General features: G+C 38.2%; 1 protein-coding gene and 1 long non-coding RNA gene across 3 annotated transcripts in view; one reads left to right on the top strand and one right to left on the bottom strand.

The window, feature by feature from the left end:
* The window catches only part of LOC104314751 (AGBL carboxypeptidase 4), a 977,524-nt gene extending 956,486 nt beyond the window's left edge, over positions 1–21,038 (bottom strand). For both annotated transcript variants that reach the window (XM_069788781.1, XM_069788782.1), the window contains exons 1-2: positions 20,997–21,038; positions 3,196–3,318 (exon numbers count right to left, since the gene is read on the bottom strand). In XM_069788781.1, the coding sequence (XP_069644882.1) occupies positions 3,196–3,318; positions 20,997–21,027 (154 nt within the window). In that variant the 5' untranslated portion in view covers positions 21,028–21,038. The remainder of the gene's footprint in view (positions 1–3,195; positions 3,319–20,996) is intronic.
* Positions 21,039–21,225: 187 nt separating this feature from the next.
* LOC138686365 (uncharacterized) lies at positions 21,226–26,533 on the top strand. The gene is made up of 2 exons (XR_011325708.1): positions 21,226–21,879; positions 25,422–26,533. It is a non-coding gene; the product is annotated as an uncharacterized lncRNA (long non-coding RNA).
* The last annotated feature ends 1,285 nt before the right edge of the window (positions 26,534–27,818 follow it).

The raw sequence follows: 27,818 nt of genomic DNA, 5'->3' as shown, positions 1-27,818 counted from the left end.
TGTCAGGAATGGCAAAAATAGTGTATTTTGCCTCTCAACAACAGAGTGGAATAAAAAGAAAACCCAATGCCCATTTCAATTCTATTTTTTATTATTTTTTGGAAGTAAGGCACTTCAAAACAGCAAACTGGACATTGGTTTTCAGACTACATAAAAACACACCTCTGTCTCAAATGAATTCCTACTTGTCAGCACTACTTCATACAATAATGATAGCCATTACAAAAATGAAAGCATATTAAATAGCATTTCTTCTGTACGTGTTAATCTTTTTCCTGCTTTCTACAAGTTTAATACTCTTTCTCTATTCTGAAAGCTATTTACTCCCATTTCTGCAATATAAAATCATAGTCATTGAAAAATAGGTCTAGAAGGGAACCTTCAGTTCTATCAACCAGATCTTTCAAGAAAATACAGAATGCAGCCAAAGAGAGGAAAGCCACTTATGGAATCACATTTAACACAACTGCTATCCTGAAAGTAAATCATCAACAAATAATCCACTGGTACCACTGTCCAACCAGTTTTGCTCCATCCTAACACAGCTTCACTAAGACCAAGACCATTTGCTGTGAAAATGTTATATAAACCCACATCACAAGTTCTACTAAAGTTACATTAGATATAGAGTTATAATCACTGTATAGTATAACTATTGTGGTTTTTAATTGCATTGTGTTTATTTTTAAAGATTTAATAAATACTTAGAAAACTTTAACTGTAAAGAAACTTTAGTAACAACATCATCATAATAGACATAGCACAAGTCTTAGGAAAAAATCTATAAATTATAACCCAATAGCCTATTTCCTTCAGGTATATTTAGGTCTATAAGGTAACGCTAACTTGGAATTATTATAAAATTAATGTGACCTGTTTTCATAGAATCACAGCATCATAGAATGGTTTGGGTAGGAAGGGACCTTTAAAGATCATTTAGTCCATTCCCCTGGCCATGGGCAGGGACATCTTTCACTAGATCAGGTTGCTCAAAGCCCGGTCCAACTTGACCTTGAACGCTTCCCATGATGGGGCATCCACAACTTCTCTGGGCAACCTGTGTCAGTGTCTCACCACTCTCTTTGTAAAAAATTTCTTCTTTATATCCAATCTAAACCTATCCTCTTTCAGTTTAAAACCATTGCTGCTTGTCCTGTCTCTACAGGCCTTGGTAGAAAGTCTTTCTCCATCTTTCTTATAAGCCCCCTTTACATACTGAAAGGCCGCAATAAGATCTCCCTGGAACCTTCTCCAAGCTAAACAACCCAAGTTCTCTCAGCCTTTCTTCACAGGAGAAGTGTTCCAGCCATCTGACCATTTTTGTGGCCCTCCTCTGGACTCCTCTGGCAGGTCCATATATTTCTTGTAGTGGGGACCCCAGAGCTGGATGCAGTACTCCGGGTGGGATCAGTTTTATAATCTGTTCTTTGAAAAAGGCAATTCCAATAGGATATCACCATTTTAAGGTGGTACTCAAAGAGCATCAATACACTACTGTATAAATGTTGTATACTACTGTTTGGATAATAGGAGGCCATAGATTTTAGCATTAATAACGACTTCATAAAATATCCAATAATCATTTAATTTTCTTTGACCAGTTAAGGTACTCTAAGCAATTACTTGGCTGACATATAACAAAAGATGAAGTGAATTTACATATGAAGTGTACACAATATTATTATCATCCTTGCTAATACATCATCATCATGAGAAAGTAGATGAACATATTAATTTTATTCATATTTGTATTTTGGAGGTGTCTAAATAAGCAAAGCAACATCACAGCCTCATCATGCTACAATGTAAATAAACACAGTACTTCAAATAGCATCTGCCTCTATCACATGCTATTATTGTCAAAGTATATAAAGTATGAACGTTACCTTTGAACTGAATAAATGCTTTAATTTAAAAATATAATTAATTCTATTGTTCAAAAACTGGAATTAAACCATCATGCAATGATACACATTACTTCACAAATAATTTGATGGCTGCTACTGATCCTTTTCATTGCAGAGCAGCTTAACACAATAAAGTAAATTTCTCAGCTTGGCCAACTGATTAATTCCATAAGCCATTTTCTGATACAAAAATTCATAAAACCATAGCTATGATGAAATAGCATCCAAAGTATTTTTAAAAATACATAACTATTGTCTGAACCTTCAGAGACATGTCTTAAAAATAAGATACTCTTTATTACTCACTGCATCATTTATACCTTTTACATAATGTAATCAAAGGATTTAAATAACTCAATTTAATATTTATCCAGGAACTGGCAGTCAGTATTCTACCCTGAGGGACGTAACTCTTCATAAAAAGCTCATTTTACAAGACACTGTAGCAGTTTTGGCATTACCAGCACCTCTCACATAAACCATGCTGAAAACTATAGTTTATCCTGCCAAATGTCTTTTGTACATATGGTGTTTAACAGTGCTCTGTAGGTCTGTAAGCCAGTAATAATAGATTTAAGCTAAAAATCTGGAGACACACATATATGTAACACAAAAATTTAAACAATGCTACATATTCATATATTTATATTTACCTACATACCCCACACACATATAAACATACATGATTAAAAATATTCTTTAAATTACTATGCTAACTATAACTCTTGTAAAAATAATTTCTCTTTCAGTTTGCAGTAGCTTCCTAAAGTTTAATTCTCCTTCTGTTGACATCAGAGGCAGAACTTCCATTAACCTCAGCAATACAGAATTAGGCCACAAGAAACACCAAGAAATATATTTAAAGACAGTACGTACACATTTGTAAAAACTTCTAACTATGCAAGGATAGGCTCGGCACTTTACAAAGTTAACTTCCCCAGTAAACTTCCAAACTAAATTTTAAAATAACATATTTTAAATATTACATCTTTGATTAGTGGGATCCAAATACGGTATATAACAATAGAATAAAATCCAGTTATGTATCTACATGTGGTAAGAGATGGACCTCATGAAATGTACATTGTAGGTAATGACAAACTTCACAACCCTTTTCACATTTGAACAGTCCGATTTTATGTCATACTCTGACTGAAGTGAATCAGTGAGTTAAGTAGTATTTAATGCAAGTCTTAGAATTAAGACACTTTTCATAAAGTTGAGCAATACAGTTAAGTGTTAATATATTGACAACTCTGTAACATAAAATAATGCTGAAAATGCTTACCACTTTCAAAACATGCATCGAATATAAGATGTCCTTTTTTAGGCTGTCCACAATAACCAGCTGGGAGAACAGTGTACTTGCTCACATTCCCTGCTATGATATCATCACTTCCTATGGCACTACCTGTAGCAGTAAAAGCAAAAAAGAAAAGCATGGGCATAAAAAAACAAAACTATAAAAACCAGTAGAAGGATATTCCCCAATGCTTTTCTACATAACATGAAATTTGCACCATTTAACATGTGCATCAGTAAATGAACTCTTTCTTTTCAAAGTTTATTTAAGAATTTGGATATAATAATGACATCATACATCAAAACTTCTCTAAGTAACAAACCACACAGCCTGGTTTCTTGCAGATGCATGTCTTGTGGCTGAACACTCTCGTATGCAATAGTCTGATATTCAGCTGTATCCACTTCTTTTGACTGGAGATCCCTAATACGCATATTCTGCATGGATTCCCTAGAACTGAACTCAGCAGCATCTTACTTTATCATAATCCTCAGCAGCAGCATCCTCACTATGGGCATTAATGGGATCTTTTTCCTCTATCCTGCTGCCTATTTTCATGCATCTTAAATGAACTATTGAGACTGTCAAGTCCCACTCATAGTTGAAATTTGAAAATTATTAGAAGAGAGAGACATACAGCCATGGAGGCATGTGAATATCTGAGCCTTGCCTGCTTAGGAAACAAAACTCAGAAAAAGAACTTAAATAAAGAAAAAAATTTTTAAAGCGTGGGGTTTATTTCATAATAAAACATAGGAGGACATAAATTTTCTATACAATGGCATGATTTTTGTCAAAATATATCAGTAGCGTATACATTGAAAACTTTGTTCTTCCAGTAAAGTTATACTAACAAATTGCAGTGTGAAAAAAATTCATTTCCAAATAGGGATAGAAGAACACAGTGATTTTTTTCATTTGAGAAATGTATAAGAAAGTAAGTTAATATTTGTATATTATATTACACATTAATATTATAGTATAGTGAAACAAACACACAATAATATAACTAGCAGTTCATTCCTCTGACACTGGCTCACCATTTTCTTCACTATTTACTCTTTGGACAACAAATATTTAACAACAGAAAAACTATCTTCTGTGTTACAGAAAACTAGAAGAAATGTGTATATCTTCAAGTGCAGAAGGCATGTGATGGAATAATGGGATGATAATGTCTTATTTCACTCTTATAAATAGGGCTACTAAGGCTTCTAGAAATAGACTTTTGGTCTGTACTGATTTTTTGACATTTAAATGGGTTACAGGGGATGATGAATGTGACATAAAGCTCAATTTGTTTTATTTTTATATTGAAAACTATTTCCCACAAATGTTACAAGCAATTCATATCGGCCCTGAATGATGAAAACAGCTTATTAATTAAAACTGACCTTTCCATACATAAATGTATTCCACCTCTTGAGGCAAAACACCTTAGCTGAGGTAACAAATTATATCAATGTATTAGTGACACCACAGTTAAAGGGTCTGTCAGGCTTTCTATTATATACTCATATTTTCAAATGTATATAAATCCCAGATTAAAAAATATGTATATCCATGTCAACACTCAGCATATAAATCCCCAGTCTTCCCAGGGAAGAAATTTGAAACGTACTTTCTTTGAGAAGTACTACAACAGAACAAAGAGAATTTAGACCTTTTCTTATTTTATCATAATCCAAAAAGTTAGATATTAAATAACACATGCTATTATTTTTTAGCAAAATTATTATTTGCAACCTCAAGGTTATTTGTTTTAGACTGAATAATTACCCACAGATCACAATCTGCAGCATTTAAACTGTTTTCTTTAAATGTAAAATTGCTACTTCTGATATTTTTGGCTCAGTGTTTTTTACCAGCATGCTGATACAATTTGCTTAAACACTGGTAACACCAAAGGCAAACTTAGACCTGGATGGGGCATGTGTATCTGTATGGCCATGACTGTGTCACTTGATACAATTCATCCTTCTGTGTCATGCAACCCGTAATTCAGAACAGCAGCCACAGGAAAACCATTTCCTCAGTTTCAGTTCAGTGCCGCTTTGATTAAGAGCCCCCATATACCTGTCATAGTTAGTCAAGTTAATCGTTTCTAATCCAACACATGGAATCAAGGACAGAAAGAAAAATTCAGGGAAAACCTGCAGATCTCCACCATGCATGCATGAGCTGCCAGGGACCAAAGAGAAAGAATGGGAGGCAAGGAGTCAACTGAGTAGAGCAGTAAGAAGACTGAACTCCTCCCGGTAAATGCTCACTTAGTCTCAGCTAAAAGTAATAGGCTTCTTGCCATTCTTAAAAGATAGCTGGGAAACACTGCTTAGATAAAGATGAAGAAACTAGAAAAGATTACATCATAATACTGCCACCCTAAGACAGTGTAGGAAAAGAAGGCATAAGACAGAGCTACGTCTCCCTTTCCACCTAACTGACAAATTAGAAAATCTGCCAATGGAGTCTTTACATGATGCAGAAGGAAGCTGTCAAGTAACTGTGTCCTAGCAAAAAGTTTCCATCTGCTCCTCCTGGCCTAATGTAGCCATTCAAGAATGAGAAAAAAATCATCAAATAGCCTATAATTCATAGTCATTTAATAATATTAATCTCTTCTTGCATGTTCTTTATTACACAGTACTTTGAATATTCAGAATGTACTGTTGTTATATTTTGAGTTATATTAACGTTAGTTAATCTCTAAACATGCAAAACCGCAGTCTTTGAACTTCACGATATTATATAGCACAACAGCATTATATTCCTTCTGGCACGTTCTCCTTGGGTGATAAAGGCCAAACTACTGGCCAAAAAACAGCCTGCATTGGTGTATTACTAGATTATAAGACATGGCTTCATGCTTGTCCGTTCAGCAGATGCAGTGAGTGTTGCTGAGAATACATTACCATCTTCAGATGGAGAGAACTGTTATACTGTGCCATAAGTCCTCTGGCCAATAAAGAGATACTGTCCTCACAACTGGGGAGCCCTAAGTAGATTTTCCTGACTGAAGGCAAAGATGTATGACAGAACCTTGTAGGGAAGGGAAATAGTACTTCAATCTGAAACAAACTGAAAGGGAAAGAGGAGAATTAATTGAAGTACATCCTGCACACCACACTTAAGAAGACCAGATTTTCCTCTGAAAAAGGGTTAGGTAAGACAAGTAAAGGAAAAAGTAACTTAGCAAAGAAATTTTCTCAGACTGTAGGTCTTATTTTGTCAATTATTTTTCTTATAGGTTGTAAGACACGTAGCTATTTTATTCTAATTCTTCATAGCTTAAACTCCTGGAGTCTCCAGCAAATCCCTAGGATTTACTTTTACCACAGTATTAAACTTTAATGGTAATTTTCTATCAGGTATAAAATCTGTAGGTGTCTGAAATCTCTGTAAGTATATAAGGTTTTAAAATAAAACCTGGACAGAGCCTTCTGGTATCTGCATTCATCACTATTGTCATCGTGGATATATTTCACATCAAACTAGTGAAAATGAATAGAATCATTTACAGGGGACTGGGATTCTCAGGAGGAGGAGTTTGGAAACTTCCAGAGCTTCTTGCTATCCTTAAGTTCAAAGGGAAAAGCCAGTATTTTTTTCATTTAGGCAAAGATGAAAAGAGTATTTGCGACAATAAACATCATGCAAATTTAGGTACATTTTCTTTAAAAACTGCAGTTTCTAGAGGAAGTTACCTCTTTAGTAAGTAATAGGTACCCTTTGAATTGGGTAAACAACAAAACCAGCTTCCAGCTGTGACAAACTTCAGAATCCACAGAGTTAGCAGCCGGCAGCTACCCTCATGCTACATTAGGTAGGAGAGCACAGCTGCATTAAAACAGACATAGAAAAATACAGAGTGAATTTGCCTGGAAAACCTGCATCATTCTTATTATCAGACTTACTGCCTAACAAGGATAGCCAATTAGAAAGGTAAGGTAACATGAAAAGATACAGTAACTGCAAGTGAACTTTGTAGAAGTCTTTCTTTAAATATTACAAATGTCATCAAGACACCTCCCATTCTGTTATGAGATCCTTATTTTAGAACATAATTAGGATACATTTTGCTACTGAAAATTTCCACAGTGTAAAGATCTAATAGCCAGATTCCCATCATCCAGGGGCCAAGAAAAGTTTCCAGGTATCCTAACAAAGAGCTTCATCAGCCTTGAGCAGTATTGTTATTGTAAACCCATACAAAGAAGCAAATCTAAACTCTCAGTGCAGTTTGCAACAAACAAAAATTCATTCAGATGACCAACAGCAACTCCTATTAGCTCCTAAATATAACAAGTCTCTAGATGAACACTGCTCAACTCACATTTTGGATAAGTAACACTTATGGAGGATATATCAATAAGAGTGTCTTCTCCACAAATCAGAAAACTGCCAACAGTGTAATTTTAGCAAAATTCTTTTCTATGATAGCATTTATACAAATCTATAGTCTTAATAGCTGATTATGTTGTCTTGTTCTTTGATTTATTTTTTTTTTAAATAAAAGCTTTTATATCATTGTCCCTAGGCTTCAGCAGCACTGATGCTCAGGAAGACTTGTTATTTCTGCTGTCAGCTCTGAATGCTCTATGGCCATTCTAAAAATCCTACAGGCAGCAGCAGGCAGGAACTTGGAATTCCAGCTCCACTGGCTTAAAAACTGCTACGAAAAAGAAGAAAACAAAACTGTCATTTTGATCTTCACAGCCATGTATCCTGCAGCAAAGATTGGGCATGACCCTGAGAATCTAAACATACTGCAGAGAGAGTTGTCAATCTGAAATGTACTTAATTCACAGTAACCGTGTTCTGAAAAGAAATAGAAGAAATTATGTTAAGACTACAAATCCCAGGGTTTGGGATAATACCCAGCATGGTACCAACCACACCTGCTGCCTCACATTCAAGTACTGTGCCCATACTGCCACCATTACCTATTTCAAAGGTCAAGCAGAACAAGGAAAATGTTGATTATCACAGGCAGCATTCTCATACAGCTTGGTCTAGTTCTGAAAAATAGTAACATTGCATTGTTATTTAGAAACCCAGTTTGAGATAAAGCATCTTTAAAGTAATTGTCTCTTCAATTACTTTCCTCCTACAGTTTGACCAACACACTGCTTGTCTCCAACCTGTAAGAGGATATTCATATTCAAGAAAACATGCAGAATAAAAGACAAGCACCAGTTTAGCAGATTATCAGGTAAATTCTGAGCTTTGCAAAGGTTCTGAAAGTACTCAGGAAAAATAAACTCCAAGCTTACTGCCACGGACTTAAAAAGCTTGTGGTAGGTTGCATAAATAGGAAGGAAACATTGTGATTTACTGTTTTGGGTTTTTTTACTTTTACTGCACAAGTTGCTCTTTCTACAGAGGCTACCAGACAACATATCCTTTTAACCTTCCTAACACAATTCCTAGGCTAATGCACCATTAACTTTTTATTTTGGATTAGAAGGCATAAGTACATCTAAATACCTCATACTTCTTTAGATATACATACCCAAACTGATTTACTGTAGCAGAAGGTATGGCATAGGTGTCTCAGTCAAAGCTGAGAGTGGAAAAAGTCTTGCTCTTATATGCAAACATGTCAAAGCAAAACGATCACTAAAGATGTCACATGGGGTCCCTGCAAAAGGCTTGGTGGTACCGCAAAGAGCACTTTGCTTAAACACTCATATTGAGCAGACAGCAGGCAGCCCAAAGATAAGTAAGAACAAAAAAGTATGTAAGGTGCTTAGCGCAAAACAAAGCCTTCAACTTACTGGCTGATGAAGTATGAAAAGATGATGAGAAATCTCCACTGCCCAGTCCACTCAAAAAAACTAGATCCAGGAAGAGATACAATTATCAATCCAAGGTCAATTATCGGTCCTTTCCAAAATCTAGTGAAGAACATTGAACTGAAGACTGTATCTGGCAGACAGATAGTGCTCTGAACAATGATTCCTCATTCCCAGTGGCTAGCATTGTCTTATGAGTTTACAGGAAAAGAAAATAACTCAACTTGTGTTGACTTGTATTTGTTTTATATGTAACATTTGTTTCCAATCTTTAACCTAAAAGCATTACTTCAAGCTTTACTTCAAGAATAATTATTTATTATCTCAATGTGGGCTATGTCCAAGGACATACCTTCTTGTCAGAGGCAAATGGCAATGGAAATTTTTTGTATCACTTTAGTGAAACCCAAACTGTCCAAGAAGGTATGAACATTTTTTTCTCACAAAAATAAAAAAGCAATTCATGTTTTGAACTCAGTAAGCAAGAAAAAAATAAAAATAATATCTATTACTCTTTTTACTGTACTCATAATCTCTAACCTATCCCTAAAACACTCATCGCCAGAAAGGAAAAAAAAAATACTGAAAAAACAGTAGTACAAAATAAGTTAACAGAAAATATGTTTATTTAAAAACATTGTAAGAATCACTGAATTTCATCTGATATATAGATTTATTCTTTAACAAGTAGTTGGCATCCTGATAATATCAGAGATCACATGATGTAACTGTTGCTATAGTAGCAATACTTCTTTAAATAAAAGACAGATCAAACAAAAGCATAAAACATATAAATTGTAAACAAAAATATGATGCATCACATACATCCCCAACTACCATGGAAAAGACTAAATAATAGCTACTGAGGTCAGCTAGTCCTCAGAGTTGCATCTGCAAAAAAGTAATTGTATCAGCAAGTCCATCCTTTCTAGGAGATAAGAGATGGCTCAGAGAATTAGATCTGCATATGAATAACGGGTGATGCTGAAACACCAGTTGAAGAGTGCATAGGAATTCAAGTTCTAGGTCAGCAAAAGATTTTTTGGGGGTGTTCCTACCAAGCAAGGGGAAATTCTGTGTCTAGGGATTCTGAGGCAGGAAAAGAACTGAAGAGTTAAAGCAGATCCCTTGTGTGGTACTACAGAACTTCAATGGGTAAAACTTTCTTCCATAGGGTCCCACGTCTTTTTGAAATCTGTAAGCAACTGATTCCCAAAGACAAGGGGTGCATATGACCTGCAAAAAATACCAAGTCAAAACAGGCATACAACTGCAAGGGTCTGGAATTGTAGTTGGTAGAAAATGTCAGGTAAGGGCAAAAAGTCATGATACTATCCACAAAACTGGAAAAAGATGTTGGTGGTTGAAGTCACTCACTGGTATTCGCTGGTACCATCCTAAAATGCTGTAAATATTTCCCATGCTGCTTAATCCTGAAACAAATCAGCTTTTATACACCTCGTTTTCTATTATATGTGAGGGAGGATGAAGAAAGTGGCAGGAAAGGAAGGGAAAGGTTTATGGATATATGCTATATATATATCCATATATACATATGGATGCTATGTATATATCCATGTTTCAACAGCTGCCCCAGGTATGATTGATTTAACAAAAGCCAGTTATCCAGCTTAAACTTTCAAGTATATTAATAAGACCCATGTACATACTATGTATTTTCAAAAACCCTTCTTTGACAAGGTTTTTAAATGCAGAATGATTACGTGCAAAAAGCTTACTAAAAGATATTTCTGAACAACCTCAAAAAATAGCACCAGCCAAAGGATATTGATTCAGTTAGTTATAGTTGGTGCAGATCAAACTTTAATTTCCATGTATAATACTTCAGGTTTCATATGGAAGGTATGAAGCAGATGGGCTTAATCCATACTTACACCAATAAAGCAACAGCAGATCCGGCCTACAGACTACATTGACCATTTCCCTTCCATGCAATAAAATCATATTTTATTGCAAAAACTGTTTTCAGTATAAGAATACTACTTCCTCCACGCCTTTTTTTTCTTTATCCACACTGTATATTCTAACATAAATAGTTTTTTCTGATTTAAGAGCACAAGACGTGATTAACCAACAGCCAAATAATGATAACCTAACCAGGAGTGAGCACTATGCCAACCAGGTGGTCTTTATCCTACAAGAACAACATAATTAAAATTGTTTTAACAACCGCATAACTGGAAGAAGTAATGACAAAATAAATTTCTAAATTAAAAATAACTCATGTTTGGGCAAGCTGAGTGCAACTAAAGCATCTGATATGTAGCAACCAATGCAATGACCCCGACCCGTGACTATGTAGCCTTCAGTGACTAATAAAGTTGAAATCTCTGTAAGTTAACAACTTTGTGTGCCTCTTCCTTAGGACCAATTGATTCTCAGCCGGGAAACTGAAAAAGACTCAATAGGTAATAATTATTCCTGACACAACAGAGAAGTGGGTTTATTTCAGCTTTCACAAAAGGCCAGGGCTTTATTTTAATTGTTCTAGGGTTCATACTCCTCAGTCCTGACTATCACGTTCAAAATGCTTGCCCACAAAAGCCGTCTCCTGGAAGTACTAAGTATGAAGTGCTATGGAAGTCTTTCAAGAGTATCTGCAAGGTCAAGTAAGAAAGATATAAAAGGTGCTTTTTCTGTTTATTAAAATTACCCCTTTCGTGTCAAATTCCTAGCACTTTTAATGTCTTGATATGTTCGCTGATTGAACAAGAGCTTTCCAGACCTGTATTTAAAGAGAAGTCTATGCCATATTTTGGAAGACATGAGCTTATCTGCTGTGATCCCAGCAAGGCCAAAGGAAGACAGCTATAGCTGTGATGCTGCACCTGAGCTAAAACGCTGTATCACAGACATTATTTCAGGTTCAGCACTGAGGTAATACAGCTGCCTTCTAATTTGGATCAGGCTTTTATCTCATTCTCGGGTATTCTTCAAAAGCAATCAGCCTGGTGAGCCTCAACACAGGCCAGCTGTGGTACTACACCAAACCCACTATTCAGAGGTATTTTGATTTTTTGATATCTAAAGTGTGACTACTGAACAAAGAAGAAAATTTATTGGATTATCACTAAGTAAGACTAGCATTCAGGAGACTCGAATTCAATTCCTGACTCAACCACTAACATCTTTATGGTGGTAATGAATCCTTATCCATGGGAAACTAGACCTTCCATGAGGGCTCCACAGAGCACAAAATCCTGTGGGGAAACACAGCAGCAGCTTTGCATAGCACCATCTTTCTTTTCAAAACCCTGTATTTCACAAGTGATTGGAAAAGAGGTAGTTGCACACTGCCAGAACTGATTGGGCTATCGTTATGAGTGTGATAAGTGAAAACTGTGTGACATAAGTTCACTGACAATTTCCATTTTGTGTATTACGCACCATAATTCAAGCATCCTTCTTTGGGTTGAACTTCTATTTTTCCGTGGCTCTTGAATATGTGTAATTTAAAAATACAGTTTTACCCTTGCTTCCTATTTACTTTTTGGTTAGAGGTAGGCATGTCTTCTGTCAGTCAATTTAACTCAACAGTAGTTTCAGACACAGTTAATTTCTTCACTTTGGAGTTAAAATCTTCTTGACTACTACATATTTAAAATAATTTGGGGATTTTAGTACTACTTCAGGAATAATTTGTTCCCCGAGGTTGCTGAAATCAATTACACTATTAATTACTGCTGTAATTATAATTACTCATTGAAACAACTCCTTTAACTTCTTAGTTCAGAATAGCACCTTTCCCCCTACTTTCCAAAACAGTCCATTCCAAAAAGTAGTATTTTAAGCCACGGAGAATTTCTTCCACCCAAGCATTGCCCACTCACATTGTTGAATTTACTCTTTAGTTAAGAAACACTTTAACATAATCTAGTATTTCATATCAAATAATTAGATCATTGCAGTGTTTTATTTTATTCACAAAGTATAAGTACTGTATAGCAAACAATTTGAATATTGTTTCAGAATTCCTGTTTTCTAACACAAAAATGTCAGCAAAGTAAACTTGATCTATTAACTCTCTTGCATCAGCAACATAACAACAGGAATTTAACTACAGAGAACACTACTCACTAATACACCATATTCAGCAGTTTTTTAACTAAGCAAATGTTAATACAATATTTATAGGAATATGAAATGCATAGAAAGTATTTCAAATATTCGGAACACAAGCCAAAATTCTACGTACAAGAAGGCTTAAGAAGAGATGGCTCTGAGATCAAATTACTGATTATTTATACTTCCTAGAAATAAAATAACCAGCAGATATACTGATATTCTGTGTAGTTACAAGATATTTGTTATTCTGCAGTACTACAGACTTTGCGTATAGGGAAGTAGCGCAGAGGCAAGTTTATCTCACAATCCTATTTTACATGGACAGTTCCCCTGAAATAATTCTGCTGCCTTCGGATTTGTATAGGTTATTTGAGGAATTTTTCATTAATCAAGTGCATCATACTACCTCATCTGCATTATATATGCAAGATAATATGATAGTCACTTGATAGGTGTTACCCAGCTCTAAAGTTTACTGTAATCGCACAGTAACTTTGCTGCTTATTGCAAATGAAAACACATCGGTAGACCTGTAATGAATCCAGCTGGGCTTTCTTTGGAATGGATTCCTGCTGCTCTGCTCTGGTGATTCATGGGAACTGACGTTCCACTTGCTTTTGTAGAGACTGAAATTCAACACATTTTTCAAGGTAGTTATGAAACAATATGTAAAAGCAAAATCTTGCCAGTTTTCACTCTTGATTGTGAGATCCACTGCTACGCAAATAGCTCTATGAATTAGCAAGTAAATGAAATAAAGTTAGATAGCTTATTTATTTAATAACAGTATAAGACAACTACTTTATCCTCCCACCCCCTTTTCTGCACTTGATTTTTGCCACAATGAATCTACAAAATCAGCCAGTTAACCATACTGAAAGAACAGAGACGTACGTATATTAGAAAACATATGTATCAGACTGTATAAGTTTTTGTCTCTAAGCTTAATACATTACTTATCCAAAAATAGAACCAATCATGAAAACACTTTACTATACAAATATATACATCAAACTCAACACAAATATTTGCAGGATCAGGGCCCTAGATTTAATACTGAAGTCCACATCTGTGAATTTGTGCAGCCCATGACAAAATGAAATTGAATTCATTATTATTATTTTGGTAGAGCAGTTTTCCAAACCATTCCAACACACAAATAGTAAAATTACTTCAAAAACCGTATTTAAAAATCTAAGGGTAAAAAATATAGCACTTCTTAAATGACAGGCTTGGCCTCTGTAGCAATGTCAAAAAAATGAGTTGTGGGGATAATGTGAGAGGGAAGCTGGGGCATGGGACACATAGATGCGTACCCATAACCAACACTTGATTACTTGTAAATTGGTTTACCTCTATTACAGATTAATTGCAGTCACAGCTTGAGCCTAGAAGAACTTATTATCTCAGGTACAATGCAATCTAAACATGGCAATTCTGCATCAAGGCTCCGCATGCCAACTACTTTTGGGGATTACTTGAGAAATCTAAGCTGGTTTCTATAGAATCACATAGTACTGGAAAAGGGCAGCACAATCAATCCTCCAGAAACAAGAGTGATGTAGCACGATGCATACACCTAGCTGGGTCTGCTGGAGCCACTCTGCATCCAGCAGCACCACTGCTGAGCAGAAGCAGCGCTGCTGGATCTGAGTGACGTCAGCAGTAAATATCTGTACCAAACTCCTCTCCGTGTCCTCTAGAACCTCATTTATCTGGGGGTTGATGCTTTCTGTTATCAGGGTACTCTAGCTTTTAATGTAAAAAAAAATAATTAAAGATGACTATATAGTCATTTCACTCTATCACTTTTGTCCCTAAACACGTTGCTGGAGGAAAGCGGAACAGGAGGAAAGAAAATCTCTGAGCATAGACCAGTTGTCCATTTCTTCCGTGAAAGATAACAGCTATTACTATTAGGTGTCCCATTTGGAAAGCAGGCTTGTGCTGCAGACCTAAGTTTCCCAGTCCTGTCAGTGGCCCCATGTGGAGATCAAGCCAGTTACATTTTAACACAGAAAGGTGACTTTAAAAAATATTTTAATGAGCATTAAATCTATAAAGCTCAAGTTGAAAAACCAGAAATGCTATGTATGTAGGCCATATAAAAGCATTCTGAGGTTGATCTGGTTTTTTTGCATGAGACTTCTGCCTACTACAGTGACAGCAACACTGAAGAAACTTGCAGAAACTTCTGTTTTACAAATTTCAGTATAAAACCTATTAAAATTCTCAATATGTCTCATTTCACTTTTTACAAATTCAAAAACCTCCTCTCACAAGCGCTAATAATTAATAGGGTGCTTTGAACTTCACTGAAAGGAAAAAACGTTCGGAGGCTTGAGGTAAGTAACTTTCCAAAGCTTTGATTATTTGTCAAAGAAAAAACTGTTTGAAATATGGCTAGGAAATGGTAAACCATTAAGAAATGGCAACTGGAACACCCAACACATTCCTGTTTCTTTCTTTTTCTGAAATTATATCTTCTGGCTGTATAAAGCCTTCATTAGTATTTCTCAGGTCTCCTGATATGGCAAATTATATAATAGAAATGTGATCAAAGCTGTAAGTACCAAAAATACATTAGCAGCTCTTCAACGAATTCTTCTAGTGGGGATTGTTTCCACTAGATAACTGAAAAAGTTGGAAATTAGTTGAGTATCAGCCTACTGGCAACAGAGTATAATGATTATTATAATACTTTTCTGCAGCAACTATAGTTAATTTCTGTATATCACTTCAATGAATATTTCAACTTAAGCAGTAAAAACTGAAGCAGTTAATGGTCTTACAGAGTGTCTCAAATTTACTACCAAACCCTTCTCTAATATGCCCTGGACTTCCAACTGCTTAAGCTAAAATGTACTGATGCTATCAGTAAGTTCTGGCAAATGTGTCTGTTAAACAAAACACATTTTAGATTTGTTTACAAATATATCCTGCAGCATTTTATAAACAACTGTAAATAGCTCTTCATGACGTGTGAACGTCTGCAAGTCTGGGTCCAGTACCCTTATAGTCTTCCAGTGACTTTTGAAATCTCTTCATGTTGATAGGAGGATATAGTGGGCAGATCCCTTTCAGCATGAAGACTGCAATGTCTTTTCCCAAACACTGGAATTCAGCTATGTTTACAGGCTAGTAGTGTGTATTAGGAAATAAGCTATATTGTTTATTTACGCTTGAAAATTCAGAAATAATTTAAGAAAGGACAATTCAATTGAAGAAATTAAATTTGCCTGGAAGACCAGAAGTACCACTGATGTACACTGCTATTTTAAAGACCAAGATTAAATAGTATTGTTAAAGTAATTAGCGGATTTCTCCTATTTTAAATATCCTCATGATAAAGCCAGTGAATGAGAAGTTCCAGCTATCAAAAAGGCCTATATTTAAAGACAAATAAATTAGGTTGTCTTACTTAGCTCAGCTTTTTATTTAATAACTAAGGCCACCTAAAAGAAAGCAGTGCATTCCTGATACTAGAGTATGTTCATACAATATGTGATTAAATATTTTTAAAAGAATAACTATTCTTTTTTGAAAGAATAATCAAAAGGTATCCTTCAAAATAGTCCAGATCAGCACTATCATATTAAAATCAATTAGAAAACACTGTAGAATTTACACAGCTATTCTATTGGGCCCTCCAGATGCAGATCTCTGAAATAATGATCTCAACAGTAAGTATTTTAGAAATGCTAATTATTACCCAAACTTTGAGTGGGGGTTCAGCATTTAGCAGCGGTTTGAAGCCCTCCTCCTTGAAGCTAGGTCAGCCCAGCTGTGAATGCTTTTGAAAATTCTAACCATTCTTAATATGAAATGTGACTTAACATCGCTCTGCAAGGTATCTATCATGACATGTAAATAAACATGAAAAACTACACATTCAGCTGGGAAATCTGTTTGTTCCGATAACAAGGATCTTCGGTCTAAAGACATATATTTATATCCTGTCCAGTACTGTGAGTAAATGCCTTTTTTTGCTTTCACTATGATTTCAGTGACAATGACTCAATGAAATATCAGAAATACTAATATCCACAAAATGACTAGCAACTGTGGAATAACACATATTAGAACTGTCAATCCAGGCTAATATGCAGCTGCCTCAGATAGAAAACTATTACAGAACTCAGAGATAACCTGCACCCTTTGATCATTCAGGCCTCTGGAAGCAAGTCTTCTGAAGGTAATATAGATGCCTAGAAGAATAAGAGTAACCTGGGGAGAATGAGATAACTAGTGGAATTTTAGCTGGATCCATGTCTGAAAAGTTAAATAGTTTCATCTGGTTCATGGGTCAAAAAATTAGCAAATACAGGCATTCTGCACTCAATTTGACCTACTCCTAAACCTTCCTTAGAGAAGCTAATAAGGTTCTCTTTGCTACAGAATTGGAAAAATAACATTAATCTGTTTTTGAAGAAACTTCACTAAACTGGCCACCTTGCTACATCCTGTATCTTCCAAAGGTTTGAAACATCAAGGTCTGCTGAGCAGAACAACTGGAAGTCAAACCAAGAAGCTCCTGAAAGAAACTAACTAGTCCTAATCACTTTCATTCTCCTGCAGACTTCATTTGTGAAGATTTAAGTTGCTTTTAATTTGGATTCCCAGCTTGAGACATGAAGGCTTCAGCCTGGAAACCTAGACAGGGAAGCACACAGACTTACTGTTTATTGCATAAAGCTGATTTGAGCAGTTCCAAAAAAACAAGCTAGAACTAAGGAGCCAATTGCAATGGGAGAAATGATTCATTAATCCAGGGTAAAGCAAGTTGATTTGCAGCACTCTAACTAAACATCAGAACATGGAAACTATTTTAATGGATTAGACCAGATGTCTGCCTGGTCCAGAGAGGATAGCACCAGAATATGAACTCCATAGTAGACAGATGTGAGATAATCTACATTCCATATAACTCTCAATCTCATTTGAAACACATAGATTGGCTTAAACCATGATATAGAAAATAATGCTGAACGTAACAGTATAGTAAAAGCTGATGGTAGTCCCCCTTCCGAAGTACTTTGTGCAATTCTGTGTGTCCTAATCTCCCTCCCCAATAAAAAAAAAAGTTTAAAAATTTGCAAAAACTACTACAGAAACAAAAATCTTCTACATGAAAAAGGAATGGAAATATGAAAAGATTTGTATATATTGAAACAGTAAGTATAATTACCAGTGTAAGAAAGATTAACATATTTACTCTCCTAAACAGAAGAATAAGGAGATACTAATAAAACTGAAATGAAAAATTCTTACATTATAAAAAGTTATGTTTTCCATAAAGTATAATTAATATACAAAACCTCTTGACATGGTATATTCTCAAAGCTAAGAGTTTAAGGGGGGTGTAAGCATCTTAGACATATATAATTCAGTATCAGATAGTATTTAGGAAGAAACTTAATTTTTAGAATCACCTTTCTGGAAGTGCACATTATATTTTTTCTGACAGCTTTCCCTGAAACTGACTCTTGTCAGACACAGGTTACTGAATTAAACCAGTAAAGAATGGTCCATAACAGTAATCTGTGTTGCTATAAAGCATGGATAAGTTACCTCTAATTTCTCTGTAACTCAGTTTTCTCATTTGAAAATTACAAATAACAATCAATATTTCAAGATGGGAAGATAAGACTTAGTTATTACATGTGTTTTCAAATCCAGGAATAAAAACATGATGCTGCTGTAAAAACAAAACAGCAAGTATAGTATAGTCATACTGGCTAAATCAATTTATATGGTTTGAACAATGTTCAGTCCTGCTGTAATGGCTTTATTCTCCTTGCATCCATACACAAAAATTTAAATTTGTGCAAAATGCAGGTTCCAGAGCTAGATTCCTGTATCACCTAACGACTGGTCCAGATCTGACATATCATTAAGACATACTAAGCAGTCAGAATGCACCAAGAACAAGAATGTTCCTCAATTATGTTATGTGCACGTCAACAGTGTCAGTGTCACCCGGCACTAAGGGGAAAAACAGGTTCTTTTGGGGATCTGGAAGTTTGGGGTCTTTTTCCTGTCTTTGTGGTTCTTTGCATTTTTAATTCCTCATCTGATTTCTCAAAAAAAAGAAGGACCTACAAATTAAGACTTGCAAAATGGCCAGACAGGCATTGCAAAACTTAAGCGGACATGTATCAGGAAAATGCAACAAAACATGATTTCAGCACAAGCTGAAACACAACATTGAGGAGAAAAGCACTGAGGAAAAAGTTCTGGACAAGGTTAAAAATAAAAAGCAAATACTGTAAGGCTTCAGATTTTAATAATATAGCAGAGAACACAACATAAGAGCTAAGTTTATGTGCTAATTTGGAAATAGCAGGAAAGTTACATTGTATGTTAAGGAAAGTTACTGACAACAGCCCAGGCATAGGTAAAGTAGGTAGGAAAGCTGACAAAGTCAAAAGGCCACTGAAGATTTGTTTCCTGTTTCACAGCGCAGCCAGAGCTGATCAGTTGTGTTTAGTAGTGTTGCACAACGCAGTGAATGAAAATAATCACCTGACTCATGGACAACTTTAATGTACAATAAACTTTACAGTGTGGTTTCAGGGGTTCATAAACAGCATGGTTGAACACAGGGAATTCAAGAACCTTATGGCCAATCCATTTAGATGTAGCCTTTGCAGTATTGTTTCCCAGAGCACAACAGTATTTTGCATGTTTATCACTTTTTTTCACCTTAAGTGGCCCCAAAATCCAAAATCAGTTCTATGGATAATGCATCTTCATTCAGAGCCACTTCTGAGGCTGAAAAGCACAGGCACAGCAGCTAACACAGCAGGCTAGGAAAATGAACTTTTGGTCCAGGAACCCAGATAATTTATGTATGATGCTGTGGGATATTAAATACTCAGAAAAACTGTCATTATCTTTGTTTTATCCTCCAAATGTTAATATCTCTAATTTTCATAACTTATTTGGGGGGCTTTTGTTTTCACGTGGGCTGGAAAAGACCTTAACTGTGTTTTGTTACAATAGGAAAGACCCCTGTACCTAGAGGATCCTTATCACTCATGAGGAAACACAAAACTTAGTTTCACTGACAAACTTATCTTCACATACACAGTTAGAGCCATTGTTAATACATCCTGAATAGGAAGAATAACATTTGGCACCTTCTTTAAAGAAACCCTCACAGAATAAGGTATGTGAGACGGAGGCATACAGCATGCTGACCCTCTGCAGCCTCCAGGTACTTTACACCTCCCGGGACAGGTCAAGCAGCACCTGCAGGTCAACCCCCAAGCTACCAGCCTTGTGGTGCAGTTTCAATTCCAACCCCATGTCTTCACATACTGGTTTTTTTCCTTTCTACATAAGGCAGTTCATGATTTCTCATGCGAGGGGAACTCCTGTGGACCACCGTTTCGCTCTGCTCTTCACCACCGCCACCTTTGCCCCCCGCGTGGGGAGGACGGTGCACAGTGCAGGCTACCCCGCCATCAGCTTTGTCCTCTGCACAACCGGGGCTCTCCCCCACATTTTGTTCGCTGGGCCAGCAGGGCTCTCGCCCTCTCACCTTCCTCCCCTCAACGGGGCAATCCCCCCTCAGACAGGGCTGGAGGGCCTGGGGGCTCTTCCCCCTCTCCCCACCTGAAGGGGCGCTCCCCACGACCACCTCTCCCCCGGGAAGATGCTCCTCATCCCCTAAGGGAAGGAGCCTTGCCCTCCTCCACGGCTCCCTGGGCAGGGGCCTCTGCCCTGGCCCCTTCCCCACCTCAGTGCCCTCGGCCCTTCCCTCCCTTATCCCCTGAGAGAAAGGCTCCGTTTCCTGCACTCCGCTGCGAGGCAGGCCCCCCCCTACTGCCAGAAGCCCCTGGAGAAGGGGGGGCTCTTCCCCCTCCTCCCCCCGCCCAGGCGACTGCGGCTGGCACTGACCCGTCTCTGCCGTCCTGCTCCTCTCCGCCATATTTGTTGTCATCCCCCCCACACACCCCCCCACACGGAGCGAGACGCTGCCTGGGCGTCGCCATGGCAACAGACGTCACCGCCAGGGGAGTCCCGCGTGCCCCCCCCCCGCCCCTCTCTTCCCGCCCGCAGGCCGCCATGGCGGCGCAGGGAGGGAGAGCCGCGCTGCTGGACGGCGCCCGGGGAAAGCCTTCCCGGTGTCCCGGGGAGCCTGGCCGGGTCCGGGATGCGAGGGGGGGGGGGTGCGGAGCGCCTGCTCCCCTCGTCGGGCAGGCCGGCGGCCGCCCCGCTGCTCGCGGGTGGGGCGGCTGTGCGTGAGGGGAGCCGGCGTTGCGTGAGGGGCGGGAACGGCCGTGCGTGAGGAGAGTCCCGCCGGCCGCCTGCCCCTCAGTGCCTCTCGGTGCTGGTGTTTACTAACGCCGCTTGCCCAGGGAGGGAATGGCTTGTTATCTTCTCCCTGGTGACTGTCTCTACCTCGGCAATTACAGTAACAGCGTCCCGGAGGAGGGGGCAGTAGCCGGGTGCCGGAGCCCCCGCCCGCCGGGAGTCGGGTCTGGCCCTGTGGTGGTAGTCCCGGGGCTCCGAGGGGGAGAGAGGGTCGGTATGGAGGTGCGTGTCCCCCTCCACCCAGATCGGGGAGCAATTACGGCCTCGCAACCCGGAGGGGAGTGGGGGGCAGAGGGGTCGATGGGGGTTAGGGGTCTCTGCCGCCCCAGCGAGTGCATCCCTCCTGCTCTGGTTTCCAGCCTAATGCACTGAGGTGGAGCACAGGCATTACGACGAGGCACCCTTCGGGCAGAGATGGCAAATTCATGTGTGTGTGACTACCCTGCCCTGCCCCAAAACTCAGCAGGTGAGTCTGATCATGTGGCAGTTATGTCAACTTTTATTTGGGTTTTTTTTTAATTTCTTAAGGCAGCCCAGTGGGTAGCTTCATTATGTGCGTGAGTGTTGCCCGTCTGTCTCCTCCTCCCAGACCTAGCAGGTGAGCCTGACCATATGGCAAATATAGTGATGCTTCCTGAGGACGGGAGGGTTTCTGTGTGTGTGTGTTCGCAGGCCCACTGGGTGACTCTCACCATGTGGCAAATACAGCAATGAAGTCTTTGGTGCAAAGGGGCTAATTATGTGTGTGTTTCCCAAGAGACCCAGCAGGTTGGGTCTGATCATGCGTGTCTCACTAATGCAAGACTGAGATGGAAGCATCATTGTACGTCCTCAACACAGACGAACTCCAAGCTCTCAGAAGTGAGGCTAGCCATGGGACAAGCACATTGTTACAAGAGCAAGCATCAAGGCCTAGGATCGTCTATATTTGCAGACATGAGGGTGAATGCACCCCAAACTGGGTGGCTGTTAAAACTGTGAAACGGAGTATGCATGCAATGCTAAGCAATGGAAATGGGCAGGACTGTGTTTATGGCTATGTACACACTTAGGTGTTTGCTTCCTTCTAGCCAGTAAATTAATGTAACCACTTCCTAGTGACCAATGACTAGTCAGTGAAACACTCCAAGCTTAAAAATCAAGGCAGGTAAAATTGTATCTTTCTCCATCTAAAGTTCTGTTCTTTAAACATCACTTTACGTCTTTGTTTTCCTATCTGGTATGTGCCTTTTCTGCTCCAGTTCAGCTCCTCTTAACAAGACTCACGTGGATAATACCTGGAGGTTCTACACGCTTAGATTTTTCTGCAGGGTCAGTTGCTTCCTTTCTCCCTGGCTTTTGTGGCCTTGTTCATTCTTCTTTCAGTTCATAGTTCTCTGATTATTTTTGCAGCATCTATTTTTTGTGGGTTTTCTTCCTTCGCCGTTTCCTTTCTTCTTCAGTGGCACTTAGGCCTCTTTCCTTCATCTAATTCTCTTCACTCTCAGTATCTTACTTTAGTATTACATAAGCTAATTTAATATTACTTTAGCCACGTTCCTGTGCCAGTGACTTGATGAAATACCTGTCTAAAGTGGTGTACCAAGGGGGCTTTGTGATGGGTTTAGAAGATACACCCTTGCACAAAAGAATATTGGAGTGTGGATACTTTGCTCAGCAAGGGCCATCTAGATCCAAGCTCTGGAAAATATTTTCTAGACTTTTCCCTCTGCAGTCTTCATAAACTATAGGTGGTCACTAGCATACTACAGAGGCTGATTTGTCTTGCTGCTGACAGTGAACTACAGTAAGTACATACAACCCCCTCCCCCCCATCCTCTCCCTTATACTCTTTCTCCAGGCTAGCAGATCACCCAGGCCCTGTGCTCTTCTTTGTTGCTGGGCAAATGATCCTGGGACAGCCCTCTTGAGAATATGCCACATGTACTGTCATCTTTTTCTTCTTCCATTCAGATCTCATGGCTGATTGTTTATATTAAATGTTCTTGCACATCCATTGAGAAACATTATCAGCACCAATTCAGGCTTAACATAGACAGAAACATTCTCTCCTGCAATCTCTCCATGTATGTGTATTACAGTACCTCCTACCTGTCTGTCTGCCACAAAAAAAACCTAACCTGATTGTTTCTTTTCCTCTTTCCTTGTCTAGTCTGTTATAAAGTCTGGCTTTCACTTTCTCTTCCTCTATGAGAAGGTGACTATATCTGTATCAGTAGGTAGGATACTTTTTTGCTTCTGGTCATCCTTTATCCTGCTACAGCCCCCTTCTTTTAGGTTCCCTGATAGCCATGTCCCATCCCGGCCCTCCATCAAATAGTTTCTCATCTTACTTACCTCTTCATTCCTTTATCTAAACTTCCCTTTTTCTTTCTTTCTTTTTTTTTTTTTTTTGAGGTGTTAAGACAGTTCTGTCCAAGTCTGTAGCTCTAGTCTGGTTTCGTATCATGTCCCCACGTCCCCTTATTCCCTTTGTTCTACTTGCTATTCCAGCTTTAGTGTCCCCTCATCCATATTTCATTCCTATCTATTAATACTCATATAGCATTTTTCATCTGTAAATTTCTAAGAATTAAGTGCCTGTGGAGAAACCTTCCATATCAGTTCTTCAGATGACCTCTTTATTCACATTTCTCTGAGAGACTCTCTTCTATGGTGACCACAAATACTAATCCAAAGGCCTTTTGCATCTAACTGCCATTCTATTAGCTCAGCTCAGCTACCTGCAAGAAAGTCTATTGAAATCCAAGGCATCTGGGGGAAAGCACTTTATCCAGTCAAATTAGCTCTTCTGAGTTAACACACTTGAAAAACCTAGAAATGCCACACTCATTTTTTTAGTCTGAGTTTAATGCTATGTTATAGTCACCTCACCAAGCTGAAGTGGTGTTAAATATAGATGATATGCAGTCTTTCCAAAAACAGTAAGATAATTTGACAAGAGAGTACTGGAAAGTTCATATAGAAAGTTCTTTTGAAAACAGAAAGATAACTGAATGGTGTAACTTGAAGAATAAGGGCTGAAGAATGAGGGAAATAGTATTCAGGAGCAGCAGTTCCTCATTTTTATTTATGCATCTTTAGAGCACCTGAAAATATGTTAGGGTGCTTGTTGGGACAAAGATGTCTGGTCCGTGCCCTTCCAAAGCTAATAATCTAATTTTGGACATCACAAAACAACAAAAAATAACAGAACACCATTGCAAAACACTGTTGCCCTGGTTATCTTCATAATCATTGTTTCAGCCATATTCCTTATTTCAATGTATCCCCCCCTGCTTCAGCATCTTAGCAAGCAAAAGCTACTTCACATTTGTGGCTCTTTACAGCTTATTCCCACCCTATCATCTTTAATATCCTATAGAGAAATCAACGTCCTCCCCCCACACATTTCATTCAGTAATAACTCTCTACTTGTTACATTTTCAAACCAGCACCTTCTTGCTTTCCCTCGCTGCTGTTTCTCACTCCCACTCACCTAATTTTCCTCCTTCAAATCCCTCCCTAAAAATCTCCTATGCTGTGATGTCTACTGAAGGAATGATAATGAACAGTCAGCTGTGTGCCAAGATTACTGTCTGTCATAGTGACTGGAGTTGTCTTATTCTGATCTGTCTCTTGCATCCACTTCTTGTGGTGGACTGAAAGTGACTTGAAGCAGGCCCCCTCTTTTCGCTGTGTTAGTTACAGGCGGGTTCTGTAGTGGCCTCTTAAAATCCATTATATAAACAAATAAAAATAGAGGCAATGGAAATGCTGGCCAAAACCAGGAAGATTAGGCAATAATTCAGTTATGATTCATCAGTTTAGGTAAATTTACATAAAAATTAATGTGACTGACAACTCCATTACAAATATTGAGAAAAATTATTTTTCTAAATATGGATTTGTGCCATTTTTCTCTTTGCTTATAATCTATAAGGACTTGCGGAGTATGTTTTACTTTTTTATTTGTGCTTGTATTTGAAACATTAGATGTTCCATTTTTTGTTTATCTGTTGTCTGCAGCCCAGAAGACTGTGTGGTAACTGAAGAACATGAGGAAGCGTAAAGCCACAAGAGCAAAGACTGGAAGGAAAAAAGATTTCTGATCACTTTTTTTTTTTTTAACATGAGTATAATTCAAATATGTTGAAGATCGAATGATTTGCATTACACATGCAATACTTTCGATTCAACTAGAGGTGGCTGCTGTCAATACATATCTGTCAAAACCCCAAAGATCTTCCAAGAAAATCAATAAAAATCCATTTTTACAATCCTGATATTTTCAGAGTGTTTAAAAAATTGGCAAAACCCACCCTTTTTTATACATTACAAAAAAGCCAATAAGGTGCATTATTGATTTTTCTCAAATCATTTTTCAGTGACTGTTAAGGCTGGATGAGAATGAGAAGATGGAGTACTAACATGAGTTTTGCATGTGTTTCACAAACCACATATATGGTGTGGTGTATGGTATGGTTCTTCAAAGTGGGCGCTTAAAAATCCAGGTGTCGTTGGGTAGAAATCATATAATTGCTTTTTTGGTATCACTTTCCCTGTGTAGAATGAAGTAGTACATGCATTCAAGTACATGTTCTATCAGTACTTCAGCTTTGACTACTGTCAAAGACCATGACAGCGTTCCTGCTACAAACAGGCCATCAATGTTGGCTGTGCAAGCAGAGTAGGTACAATCCAAATTAAAAATTTAAAAAAAAAAAAAAAAAAAATCTGGTCAGAGTTTTTAGCCAGGATGTTATGGTCTGGTGGATTCAGACAGAAAATTAAATCTGATAAATAAAGAGAGCCAAAATGAAAAACCAAAGCCTAGACTGAGGTAGCAAAATTGAAGTGAATTTTAAAACACGCATACATAGTGGAGGAATGTTATGATCTTATTATTGTAACCTTGATCCAGTCTTCTCTTCTTCCAGCATTTATTGCTCTCATTAGTTATGTAATATCTAAAAGCAGATTGTAAATTTCTTGTGTCAGGACAGTACCTTTAATGTATTCTGAACATGCTTAGTATAACTTTAGACGTTCTGTACAAAAATAATATTACCTCTTGGGTTTTTCTGTGTTATTTCTAAGCATAGGAAAAATTAAAATGCAGCAAGTCTGGAAAGGTCAAACTGTGTCTCCCCTCATTCTGTGCATGACTTCAGAAATAATCAAAAAGTTATGCTGAGATAACTGATATGAAACCTGAGACACCGTGATCACAAAACTTGGATCAATTTGCCCATGCAGGCGAAGCATCATCTCATTTCACTCCTGAAAATATGTTTTTTAATTTTGCATTTTATGGCTATTTTGAACTGTTTGTTCCTAATGATTGTCCTCACGGATGTGCATCAATATTGTGTAATTACACAGAGAAACTGTCAGCCTGAAGTAACCCAATCTGTAAGTTACAACCATACCGAGTACAGAAGGTGAGCAATTTGTGACTCCAGGATTTTGAACACTACCTTGCTTTTCCACTCTTCCACAAGCACTTTTGAGCTTGTAAAAGCAGGGGACTGCCAACATGTAGTGCTTTCTCAGACACACTTCCTTCCTCTTTCACTATTCCTCTAAGCAGGGCAAAGCTTTGATGAGGGGTTGGTTGCCAGTGTGCACTTATGACCTGCATTTGACTAGGAAAGGAAAGAAAGGTCAGTGCCAGCCACCTGGGCGCAGAATGGAAAAAGAAATGTTACCCAAGGACAGGAGTAAACCCTTGCTATTACAAAACTGGTATTTTTAAATTATTTTCAGGAAATAAAGAACCTTCACTTTTAGGTTCCCATCAGAAAGGTATACACACGTACATGATAAAAGTGCACTTTATCTGGGAAAGATGAAGGGCTAAGTCAGTTCTCCTGGGATTTGAACATGTGGATCAAGGCAGTTTAGGAATTTAAAACCTGAAGTATAATGCTGTTGTGGTTTAACCCCAGCCAGCAACTAAGTACTGCGCAGCCACTCGCTCACTTTCCCCCCACCCGGTGGGATGGGGGAGAGAATTGGAAAAAAGTAAAACTCGTGGGTTGAGATAAAGATAGTTTAATAGGACAGAAAGGAAGAAAATAATAATATGACAATAATAATAATAAAAAAAAAATGGAATATAGAAAACAAGTGATGCACAATGCAATTGCTCACCACTTGCCGATCGATGCCCAGTTAGCTCCTGAGCAGTGATCCCTCCCCAGGCCAACTCCCCCCAGTTTATACACTGGGCATGACATCACATGGTATGGAATATTGCTTTGGCCAGTTTGGGTCAGCTGCCCTGGCTGTGTCCCCTCCCAACGTCTTGTGCCCCTCCAGCCTTCTTGCTGGCTGGGCATGAGAAGCTGAAAAATCCTTGACTTAGTCTAAACATGACTTAGCAACTGAAGACATCAGTGTGTTAGCAACATTCTTCTCATA

This window comes from Haliaeetus albicilla, chromosome 8 (assembly GCF_947461875.1).
Source record: "Haliaeetus albicilla chromosome 8, bHalAlb1.1, whole genome shotgun sequence".
NCBI lineage: Eukaryota > Metazoa > Chordata > Aves > Accipitriformes > Accipitridae > Haliaeetus > Haliaeetus albicilla.
The sequence above is the reverse complement of the archived record's forward strand: the minus strand, read 5'-3'. Positions and strand labels throughout refer to the sequence as shown.